This window comes from Babylonia areolata, chromosome 25 (genome assembly GCF_041734735.1).
Source record: "Babylonia areolata isolate BAREFJ2019XMU chromosome 25, ASM4173473v1, whole genome shotgun sequence".
NCBI classification, from domain to species: domain Eukaryota; kingdom Metazoa; phylum Mollusca; class Gastropoda; order Neogastropoda; family Buccinidae; genus Babylonia; species Babylonia areolata.
In genome coordinates, this window is record NC_134900.1 from 32,902,370 (window position 1) to 32,914,869 (window position 12,500).

At 45.6% G+C, this 12,500-nt stretch overlaps 1 protein-coding gene across 4 annotated transcripts in view; it reads left to right on the forward strand.

The window, feature by feature from the left end:
• The window catches only part of LOC143299826 (proton myo-inositol cotransporter-like), a 48,663-nt gene that overhangs the window by 17,317 nt on the left and 18,846 nt on the right, over positions 1–12,500 (forward strand). Inside the window, exons 2-6 of one of the 4 annotated variants that reach the window (XM_076613294.1) lie at positions 953–1,163; positions 6,250–6,343; positions 9,081–9,704; positions 10,319–10,478; positions 12,187–12,286. In XM_076613294.1, the coding sequence (XP_076469409.1) occupies positions 6,313–6,343; positions 9,081–9,704; positions 10,319–10,478; positions 12,187–12,286 (915 nt within the window). In that variant the 5' untranslated portion in view covers positions 953–1,163; positions 6,250–6,312. Of the gene's footprint in view, positions 1–836; positions 1,164–1,210; positions 1,387–6,249; positions 6,344–9,080; positions 9,705–10,318; positions 10,479–12,186; positions 12,287–12,500 lie in introns of those variants that run through there. The other 3 variants (XM_076613295.1, XM_076613297.1, XM_076613296.1) reach the window with 3 other exon arrangements.

Genomic DNA, 12,500 nt, shown 5'->3' on the forward strand with positions numbered 1-12,500 from the left:
TGTGTGTGTGTGTGTGCGTGTGTGTGTGTGTGTGTGTGTGTGTGTGTGTGTGTGTGCGTGTGTGTGTGTGTGTGTGTGTGTGCGTGTGTGTGTCTGTGTGTGTGTGTGTGTGTGTGTGTGCGTGTGTGTCTCTGTGTGTGTGTGTGTGTGTCTGTGTGTGTGTGTGTGTGTGTGTGTGTGTGTGTGTGTGTGTGTGTGTGTGTGTCTGTGTGTGTGTGTGTGTGTGTGTGTGTGTGTGTGTGTGTGTGTGTGTGTGTTTATGAGAGAGAGAGAGAGAGAGAGAGAGAGAGAGAGATCTCCCTCTGTCTCTCTCTATATATATTATCATTATTATTTATTTATTTATTTATTCATTTTATTAAAAAAAAAAATATTATTTAGTTATTTAGCTAGTTATTTATCTATATATTTATTTATTTTATTTTATTTTATTTTGTACGCTTATAGTTGACTTCATCAAGATTTTGCGCCTTATACATATTATTATTAGTAGTAGTAGGGTTTTTTTGTTTCTTTTTTTTTTTCTCAAGGCCTGACTAAGCGCGTTGGGTTACGCTGCTGGTCAGGCATCTGCTTGGCAGATGTGGTGTAGCGTATATGGATTTGTCCGAACGCAGTGACGCCTCCTTGAGCTACTGAAACTGAAACTGAAACTAAAGTAGCGTGCAGTGCAATGCAAGCCAGTCTCGAGCGTGTGTAAGCCACTGAGCAACACGAAGGCCTGCCTACTGTACTGGGGAACTACATCAAAACGCAACACGGGAAAAAAAAAGAAAAAAAAAAGGGAGGTGGGGGGTCGGGGGTGGGGGTGGGGGGGGGGAATCACAGCTGTGTTTTTCTGATAACGAAGCGCCTGTGGTCGTGGCGATAGTTATGATACATATGTCGCTGTGATGTGTACTGTGGCTGTTTTATGTGTGTTCTATCTCATAAGCTCGTTTGTGATCACCAGACAGGAGAATGAAAGGGACGTAATTGGCCGAGCAGGGTCACTGAGAAGTACGAGTCAAACTGACGTGCTGCGCCGAGGAAGCTACACACCATTTTCGTGTTACAGCTGTGAGCCGTGGGCAGCTACGCACAAGAGTGCTGGTGACGGTTATACCGTGTCATGGTATCGAGTAGCGAGGTGAGGGCGACAGCTGTTTTACACGATACCCATGGTGAGTGGTGGAGAAATTGTTAAAAGGTTGTGTGGGTGACACTTCACTGACTGAACGGTGAAACACATCGTAGTGGTAGATGGGTGAGTCAGTGGTGTGTGTGTGACTCGGTGTGTCAACAGTGGGCCGCCGGCGACCGCGGACTGGGTCTGTCGACTGGTAGGCTAGGTATGCCACTAGGTATGCCACTAGGTATGCCTGATTAAGAACGATCCAGTCGAAGGTGAGTACTGTGAAGATAACAAGTTGTACACAAGTCAAACGTAGTTGTTTTGCTTTTGAAGGCTTTCTCCGACCGTCGTTGCACAACCAGGAAAAGTTCGTCTGCTCATTCTTTTCAACGTTTTGTCGACGTGCGGGGGTGCCTGAGGGTAAATGCGAACAGGCAAGTCTAATCAGTTACAAACGATGACTTTGGGTACATGTAGACAAGTTAAACAGAAGGAGGTCTTTAACTCACTAGACATAACATATTATTGGAACATCGCTTGTTGGTTTTGAACACTCTGACATGCACACAAACACACAGACATCTAAACACACACACCCCACACTGCACACAAACACACCCTATTGAGAGTGCTCAGTATCTGTGTCGCAAATAGACTCACTTCAAAGTATCCTATGATCTAATTGCTAACGACACTATTTTGCAGATTCCTAGTGTCATAACCGACGTTCTGATCTGTCACCAATTATGCTTTCTTTAAGTCTCCCTGCACTGGTAATGCGCATTCAACATATCCGATCAAATCAACTATTTCAAACTGTGTAGAAGTTCAAGTCCTACAACTTGCTTCCATTGATTTTTGGATTTTGAGTGTACGTTTGTAACCTTGGTCGGCTGTGGTGCGCGAAGAGAAGAAACAGCGCGCCGGGAAATAGCCAGAAATAGCTGGTGTTTGACTGGGTCTTGGAAATGATTATTCATTAAGATATCAGAAAAAGGTCGAAGCAGACGTTAAATTGTGAAATGCAACCGTTAAGAACGCTTCGAAGTGGGGCGGTATACGAATCGTTCGCAATTACACGCTGTTGGCAATTACACGCTGTTGGCAGTTACACGCTGCTGGCAATTACACGCTGTTGGCAGTTACACGCTGTTGGCAATTACACGCTGTTGGCAATAATTATTACCCATACCTACCCTACTTAGCCTGCACCGGACTTGAACAGTCGTTTTCTCCGTGTTGAGTGTTTGTTTTGTTTGTCTGTCGGTCGGTCGGTCTTTGTCTCTGTCTTTCTCTCTGTCTCTGTGAGTCTCTCTCCCTCCCTCCCTCTCTCTCTCTCTCTCTGTGTGTGTGTGTGTGTGTGTGTGTGTGTGTGTTTCTCTGCCTTCGTCTTTTCCTGGTCCTTCTGTCTGTCTGTCTGTCTGTCTGTCTCTCTCTCTCTCCATTCCTCAGTCCTGATATGAACTTTCGCGGTTGTCTCCACAAAAGCAGCAGTTTCAAATTCCCTATCTCCTGTCTTCCTGCCCTTTCCCATCTCTCTCTCTCTCTCTCTCTCTCTCTCTCTCCCTCTCTCTCTCTCTCCCTCTCTCTCTCTCTCTCCCTCTCTCTCTCTCTCTCTCTCTCATACACACACACTAACAAACACACAGTCTTTCTCTAGAGGTGTGTGTCTCTCTCTGTATCTCTATATCTCTGTCTGTCTCTCTCCCTGATTTCTTCCCTTCCTCCCTCTATATCTCCCATACCTCTATCTCAGTCCTTCCCAATCTCTACGGCATCACTCTGCATACATCTCCCCCCTCCCCCACTTACACACACACACACACACACACACACACACACACACACACACACACACACTACCTGTCTTCCTCCTATCCTCCCTTTTTCTCCACCCCCCCTCCCCCCCCCTTCCTCTCTCTCTCCTTCCTTGTCTCATAACCCCCCGGTCTCTCCATTCCCATTAACCCCCTCGAGACAACCCCCATCGCCCCCCAAATCCCCCACTCCCAACCCCCCTCGCCCACCCCCCTCCCCCTCCCTCTCTCTCTCTCTCTCTCTCTCTCTCACATCCATATCGTCAGATGTCGTGCATCACTAATGTGTCTCAGTCCAGCAGCAAAGCTAAACAGCATCTGATTAAAAGCACGGATAGCATATAGAATTATCATGGGCAGCGTGTCGGCCATAATTATGTAGATTACACTAACATCACAACGATTCTTGTGACTGAGCGAGCCACAGGACGTTATCAAGAAAGAACAGTGGAGACGGGGTTAGCTCACTCAGTTCGGCCAGTCCTCTCTTCTCCTCCTACACAGACCCCTCGGATGTCCAGTGGGTGTCTGAATGACCCAACCTTTAGCTTCCGTCGACAGAATTGTGGTATTCTTTGTCAACATTCACCTCTTCAGTGTAAGAGCCTTCCGCTTGTAATATTTTGATGATGGTAACTGGGGTGAAACGCTGTTAACGTCGTCTCTTTCGCCGTTCGTGTGGAGAGAGTTTAAGGATGTGTCAGTGTGGTTTGGTGTGTCTGTTGTATAGTAATATTTCCACACAGACGGCAGGTATACGTTACAGTGTTGAAGTTAAGTATTTTCCGGGTTGTTGGTGCTGATGAATGGTTGGTTGGTGAATGCCGCTGGCGTGAACTGGCGTGTGTAGCACTGTATTATTAGCTAATTAGCTGTTTGTGTCTTTGTTGTGTCTGTGTCTCTGTCTGTCTGTCTGCCTGTCACACACACACGCACACACGCACACGCATAAACACACACACACACACACACACACACACACACACACACACGTGACTCTCTCTCTCTCTCACACACACAACACACACACGCATTCTCTCTCTCTCTCTCTCTCTCTCTCTTTCTCTCTCTCTCTCTCACGCATGCACGCAGGCACACACGCACACACATACGCTGATAATACACACTCACGCATACTCACACACACACATGTTACATACACGTTTCATACACGCCACACACACACACACACACACACACACACACACACACACACACACATATAAACACACACACACACACACACAGACCATTACAAATAAAAACTATATAATCACAATAATGACGACTGACAACAATATAATCACAATAATAACGATTGACAACAATATAATCACAATAATGACGATTGACAACAATATAATCACAGTGATGACGATTGACAACAATATAATCACAGTGATGACGATTGACAACAATATAATCACAATAATGACGATTGACAACAATATAATCACAGTGATGACGATTGACAACAATATAATCACAGTGATGACGATTGACAACAATATAATCACAATGATGACGATTGACAACAATATAATCACAGTGATGACGATTGACAACAATATAATCACAATGATGACGATTGACAGCAATATAATCACAATGATGACGATTGACAACAATAATAATCACAATGATGACTATTGACAACAATATAATCACAATGATGACTATTGACAGCAATATAATCACAATGATGACGATTGACAACAATAATAATCACAATGATGACTATTGACAACAATATAATCACAATGATGACTATTGACAACAATATAATCACAATGATGACGATTGACAACAATAATAATCACAATAATGACGATTGACAACAATAATAATCATAATAATGACGATTGACAACAATATAATTACAATCAGGACGATTGACAACAATAATTATAATCACAATGATGACGATTGACAGCAATAATAATCACAATAATGACGATTGACAACAATATAATCACAATAATGACGATTGACAACAATATAATTACAATCAGGACGATTGACAACAATAATTATAATCACAATAATGACGATTGACAGCAATAATAATCACAATAATGACGATTGACAACAATATAATCACAATAATGACGATTGACAACAATATAATCACAATAATGACGATTGACAACAATAATAATCACAATAATGACGATTGACAGCAATAATAATCACAATAATGACGATTGACAGCAATAATAATCACTATAATGACGATTGACAACAATAATAATCACAATAATGACGATTGACAACAATATAATCACAGTGATGACGATTGACAACAATATAATCACAGTGATGACGATTGACAACAATATAATCACAGTGATGACGATTGACAACAATATAATCACAATGATGACGATTGACAACAATATAATCACAGTGATGACGATTGACAACAATATAATCACAATAATGACGATTGACAACAATATAATCACAGTGATGACGATTGACAACAATATAATCACAATGATGACGATTGACAAACAATTATAATCACAATAATGACGATTGACAGCAATAATAATCACAATAATGACGATTGACAACAATATAATCACAATAATGACGATTGACAACAATATAATCACAATAATGACGATTGACAACAATAATAATCACAATAATGACGATTGACAGCAATAATAATCACAATAATGACGATTGACAGCAATAATAATCACAATAATGACGATTGACAACAATATAATCACAATAATGACGATTGACAACAATAATAATCACAATAATGACGATTGACAACAATATAATCACAATAATGACGATTGACAACAATAATAATCACAATAATGACGATTGACAACAATATAATCACAATAATGACGATTGACAACAATAATAATCACAATAATGACGATTGACAGCAATAATAATCACAATAATGACGATTGACAACAATATAATCACAATAATGACGATTGACAACAATGATAATCACAATAATGACGATTGACAACAATATAATTACAGTGATGACGATTGACAACAATATAATCACAATAATAACGATTGACAACAATATAATCACAATAATGACGATTGACAACAATATAATCACAGTGATGACGATTGACAACAATATAATCACAATAATGACGATAATCACAATAATGACGATTGACAATAATAATATAATCACAATAATGACGACTGACAACAATAATAATCACAATAATGACGATTGACAACAATATAATCCCAATAATGACGATTGACAACAATAACAATCACAATCAGGACGATTACAATGTTCCGGTGTTGACACCCTAGACACAGCCAGCGGCCAACGTGAAGGCAGGGAGCAGCCATCGGCAGGGGAGGTAATTTACAGCCATGTGGAACAAGAGGCCGTCAGAGAAGCAAGGTTAGACAACTCCTGTCGCTGTCTGTTTCCGCACGCACGCACGCAGCACACAGACATACGCACACACACCACTGACACACCATCTTTCTCTCTCTCTCTCTCTCTCTGATTTAGATATTCTGCCATTTAAATGGAAACTCATTCATAATAAGGCGCTTTTCATGTTTAAGATCATGTCTGGTTTTGCTCCTCCATATCTGAAACGGCGATTCCTTACAACTGCTATACGTAAGATCATGGTACCACTGCCAAGAATTGATTTATTCAAATCGAGTCTCACTTACTCTGACGGTTGCCTCTGGAACAACATTTTAACTAGTTTTAATGTTCATACAAGTATCACTGTGTTTAAGAAAAGGTGTCATAAATACCTGATGGAAAATTTTGCAAATTCTGTTTAGTATACCATATTATGTTATGTCATATGATATTACTGTATTTCGCCACATGTCTCACTCTATCTCTTTATCTCATCCTCTCTATAAATACTATCTCATCTCCTGTCGCTTTTTCCCTCTCTCTCTCTCTCTCCCTCGCTGCGCATTTTTATGAATTACGTGTTGTTTCTTATAAATATGATGCTATAAATTACGTGTTGTTTCTTATAAATATGATGCTTATTATAATGTTGTTTCTTTTCTCGTTTTTCTATGAATTTGTTAACGTTTACTCATTTTTGGGGGTCTTCTTCATACCTTTTCTTTAGACATTTTTCCCTTTTGAGGGCTGGAGAAAGCAATTGTTTGCTTACTCTAATGCTATCGGAAATAAGATCCATTCATTCATTTATCATTCATGTATTCCTTCCTTCCTTCATTCATCCTCTCTCTCTCTCTCACTCACTCACTCTATCTCTCTCATTACCATATTCATATGCATTATTGTCATTAATGCAGGTATCATGATTATGTACTTGTAATTGCTACTGTGCAGTTGAGTGTATTTGAATTTCATGAATGTTTTTCTATAACCTTTTGTTATCTTGTGAACATTTTGATTTCATTTCTCTTTGCCCTGAGGGCTGGATGTAAAAAAGCATATGCATGCTTATTCCACTTCCCTCATTAAAAAAATTCGTTCGTTCGTTCGTTCTGTCTGTCTCTGAGCGTGCGTGTGTTGTGTGCTTGTGTGTGTGTTTTGTTTGTTTGTGTGTGTGTGTGTGTGTGTGTGTGTGTGTGTGTGTGTGTGCATACGTTTGTGTATATATATATGTGTGTGTGCGTGCGTGCGTGCGTGCGTGCGTGCGTGCGTGTGTGTGTGTGTGTGTGTGTGTGTGTGTGTGTGTGTTGGTCTGTGTGCTGAGTACAGTCAAAAAGCGATTCATAGGCAACCAGTCTGGTCACGTTCACCCCGCCCCCCACCCACCCCCATCCCCCGCCCCTCCATCTCCCCGCCCACTGTATTAATTAGGCACCCCTGTCCCTCCCCCTCCCCCCCATTCACTGCCTTCTTCAGTCCACCTCCTCCCCCATTCCCCCACCCCTCCCCCTTCTTTCGGTTTGTTTTTGTTTTATGATACGTCTGTTACAACTGAAACGTGGAAAGACGTATAAGAAAACAAACAAACAAAAAACCACCAACAACAAACAAGAACAACAACAATAACAAACTATCAGCTAGCATCCTTGTGTGATGTCATTCACAACACTCTTCAGGTGAGAGAGCTGATGCGGTGATGTAAATAAAGAAAAAAACAACTAACAAAAAACCCCTATCAACTAGCATCCCTGTGTGATGTAATTCACAACATTCTTCAGGTGAGAGAGCTGACGGGGTGATGTAAATAAAAAAAACCCAACAACTAACAAAAAACCCCTATCAACTAGCATCTTTGTGTGATGTCATTCACAACATTCTTCAGGTGAGAGAGCTGACGGGGTGATGTAAATAAAAAACAAACAAACAACTAACAAAACCCCCTATTAACTAGCATCCCTGTGTGATGTCATTTACAACACTCTTCAGGTGAGAGAGCTGACGGGGTGATGTAAATAAAAAAACAAACAACTAACAAAAAAACCCTATCAACTGGCATCACTGTGTGATGTCATTCACAACATTCTTCAGGTGAGAGAGCTGACGGGGTGATGTAAAAATAAAAAAAACAAACAACTAACAAAAAACCCCTATCAACTAGCATCCCTGTGTGATGTCATTCACAACATTCTTCAGGTGAGAGAGCTGACGGGGTGATGTAAATAAAACCAAAAAAACCCAACTAACAAAAACCCCTATCAACTAGCATCCCTGTGTGATGTCATTCACAACACTCTTCAGGTCAGAGAGTTAACTCGGTGATGCAAACTCTCCATGTCCTCGGCATAAGGCCAGGAAGTAATATATGATGTATGATATCTTCGTTTTAAATGAATGTTTCTCTCGTTTGCTTTTTTTTTTCTTTTTCTTTTTTTAAACACTGTACAGCGTATCTGAGCATGTATTTCATGGAACGGCGCTATGTAAATTGAATTGTAATTATTATCATCATCATGACCATCATCATCATCATTATCATCATTATCATTATATTATTATTATATCATTAGTAGTAGTAGTAGTCGTATGTAGTCGAACAAGAGGACGACTTCTCACCAAGGTAGATAACTCATGGCGCTATTTCCGCATTTTTCACTGAGTTTGAAAGCGTTATTATTATCATTATTATCGTTATTATTGTTATTACTATCATCTTCATCATCGTCATCATTCTTACCCCCTCTCTCCCGTGTCCTTCCAGGCAGCAGCAACGACGACGACGACGACAACGACCGCGACGATGTCTCCCACCCGCCCTCGCCGACAGACGACACCGCCTTGCTCGTCCCTACCCCGGGTAGACGACCCCCCTCCTCCACAACCACCCCCTCCCCACCGGCAAGGTACTACACTTTCCCAGTCTCACCCGACACCCCCCCAAAACACCCAGGAACTGATAGCAGCTCGGGATATCCACCACCACCACCACCACCGACAGCAACAACAACTCCCGGGGGGGAAGTTCTGGCGGGGGGGTCTCCCTCCAGACGAGGTCGTCACCCGCTGCTGGTGTACGTGCTGGCGTGCTTCGCGGCCCTCAGCGGGCTGCTGTTCGGCTACGACACGGGCATCATCTCGGGGTCCATGCTGCTGATCCGACCCCACCTGAACCTGACCACGCTCTGGGTGGAGAGCATCGTCTCCGCGACGATCGCCGCCGCCGCCGTGTCGGCGCTGGTGTCCGGCGCCGCGTGTGACCGTGCGGGCCGGAGGAAGGTGATCATGGCCGCCTCCGTGGTTTTCACCGGGGGGGCCGTCCTGATGGGGGTGGCCCCGGACAAGGAGTCCTTGCTTGGGGGCAGGGTCGTCGTCGGCGTCGGCATAGGTGTGTGTGTGTGTGTGTGTGTGTGTGTGTGTGTGTGTGTGTGTGTGTGTTTTCTTCATACCTGCAGTCATGACAATGTTCTTGCGTGGTTGGCTGGACTGTGAGCAACAATGTAAATTGCCCTTCCTTCCTTCCTTCTTTCCTTCCTTCCTTCCATTCATTTCCTTCCTCCCTTTCTTTCTTTCATCCATCCATCCATCCATCCTTCCTTCCTCCCTTCATCCTTCCATCCATGAATTAATAAATGAAGGAATGAATGATATGGATACTTACATTATAGCGCCTGTCCTCGGTCGGAGACCAAGCTCAAAGCGCTTTACAAGCGTGTAGTCGTTTGCAGAACAGACTGCCTACCTGGGTAGAGCCGACTGATAGCTGTCATTGGGCGCTCATCATTCGTTTCCTGTGTCATTCAGTAAGATTTCAGGCACGCACACATTCACACCCAGACAGACATTCAACATTTTAAATGTGTACGACCGTTTTGTTTAAGTTACCCAGCCATGTAGGCAGCAATACTCCCGTACATCCATCCACCCATCCATCCATCCATCTATCCTTCCTTCCTTCCTTCCTTCCTTCCTTCCTTTCCAAAGGACGTTCTGTGTCCGCAGGGTTTGCATCCACGGCGGTGCCAGTGTACATCGCCGAGTCGTCCCCCCCTGACATCCGCGGCCTCCTGGTGACCTTGAACCAGCTCTTCATCACGGTGGGCATCCTCGTCTCCAGCATTGTCGCCGGGGCCTTCAGTGGTCTGAAAACAACGGGATGGAGGTGAGGAAGGGGGGAGGAGGGGGTGGGGGATGGTGAGGGAGGAGGGGGGAGGAGGGGGTGGGGGTGGAGGTTGAGGAAGGGGGGGGGGTGGGGGATGGAGGTGAGGAAGGGGAGGGGGGTGGGGGATGGAGGTGAGGAAGGGGGGAGGGGGTGGGGAGGAGGGGGGGGGGGGGGATGGAGGTGGAGGATGGGGTGGGGGGATGGAGGTGAGGAAGGGGGGGGGGGGTGGAGGATGGGGTGAGGAAGGGGGGAGGAGGGTGGGGGGTGGAGGTGAGGAAGGGGGGAGGGGGTGGGGGATGGAGGTGAGGAAGGGGGGGGGGGGGTGGGGGATGGAGGTGAGGAAGGGGGGAGGGGTGGGGGATGGAGGTGGGGGTGGGGATGGAGGTGGGAGGGGGGATGGGGGATGGAGAGAGGAAGGGGGGAGGGGGTGGGGGATGGAGGTGAGGAAGGGGGGGAGGGGGTGGGGGATGGAGGTGAGGAAGGGTGGGGGATGGAGGTGAGGAAGGGGGGAGGGGGTGGAGAGATGGAGGTGAGGAAGGGGGGAGGGGAGTGGGGGATGGAGGTGAGGAAGGGGGGAGGGGGTGGGGGATGGAGGTGAGGAAGGGGGGAGGGGGTGGGGGATGGAGGTGAGGAAGGGGGGAGGGGGTGGGGGATGGAGGTGAGGAAGGGGAGGAGGGGGGGGGGGATGGAGGTGAGGAAGGGGGGGAGGGGGTGGGGGATGGAGGTGAGGAAGGGGGGAGGGGGTGGGGGATGGAGGTGAGGAAGGGGGGGGGGGTGGGGGATGGAGGTGAGGAAGGGGGGAGGGGGTGGGGGATGGAGGTGTTCACCAGGTACATGCTGGGACTGGCAGCAGTGCCAGATGTGTTATTGTTAACACCCCACAGTGGTTATAAAGGTTGACGGGTACCCGGGGTATGTGTGTTCACCAGGTACATGCTGGGACTGGCGGTAGCGCCAGGTGTGTTATTGTTAACACCCCACAGTGGTAAATAAAGGGTGACGGGTACCCGGGGTATGTGTGTTCACCAGGTGCATGCTGGGACTGGCGGCAGTGCCAGGTGTGTGATTGTTAACACCCCACAGTGGTTATAGAGGTTGACGGGTACCTGGGCCGGGTATGTGTGTTCACCAGGTACCTGCTGGGACTGGCGGCATCGCCAGGTGTGTGATTAACACCCCACAGTGGTTGTAAAGGTTGACGGGTACCCAGGGTATGTGTGTTCACCAGGTACATGCTGGGACTGGCGGCAGTGCCAGGTGTGTTAATGTTAACACCCCACAGTGGTTATAAAGGTTGACGGGTACCCGGGGTATGTGTGTTCACCAGGTACATGCTGGGACTGGCAGCAGTGCCAGGTGTGTGATTGTTAACACCCCACAGTGGTTATAAAGGTTACGGGTACCCGGGGTATGTGTGTTCACCAGGTACATGCTGGGACTGGCGGCAGTGCCAGGTGTGTGATTGTTAACACCCCACAGTGGTTATAAAGGTGACGGGTACCCGGGGTATGTGTGTTCACCAGGTACATGCTGGGACTGGCAGCAGCGCCAGGTGTGTTATTGTTAACACCCCACAGTGGTTATAAAGGTTGACGGGTACCCGGGCGGGGTATGTGTGTTCACCAGGTACATGCTGGGACTGGCGGCAGCGCCGGGTGTGTTAATATTAACACCGGTGACGGGTACCCGGGGTATGTGTGTTCACCAGGTACATGCTGGGACTGGCGGCAGTGCCGGGTGTGGTTCAGTTCTGTGGCTTCCTCTTCCTCCCAGACTCTCCACGATGGCTGCTGTCCAAAGGGAGAGAGGTCAGTCCTCTGTGTGTGTGTGTGTGTGTGTGTGTGTGTGTGTATACGTGTGTGTGTGTGCATGTGTGTGTGTGTGTGTGTGTGTGTGTGTGTATGCATGTGTGCGTGTGTGTGTGTACATGTGTGTGTGTGTATACACGTGTGTGTGTGTGTGTGTGTTTGTGTATGATTATATATATATATATATATATATATATATATATATATGTATATG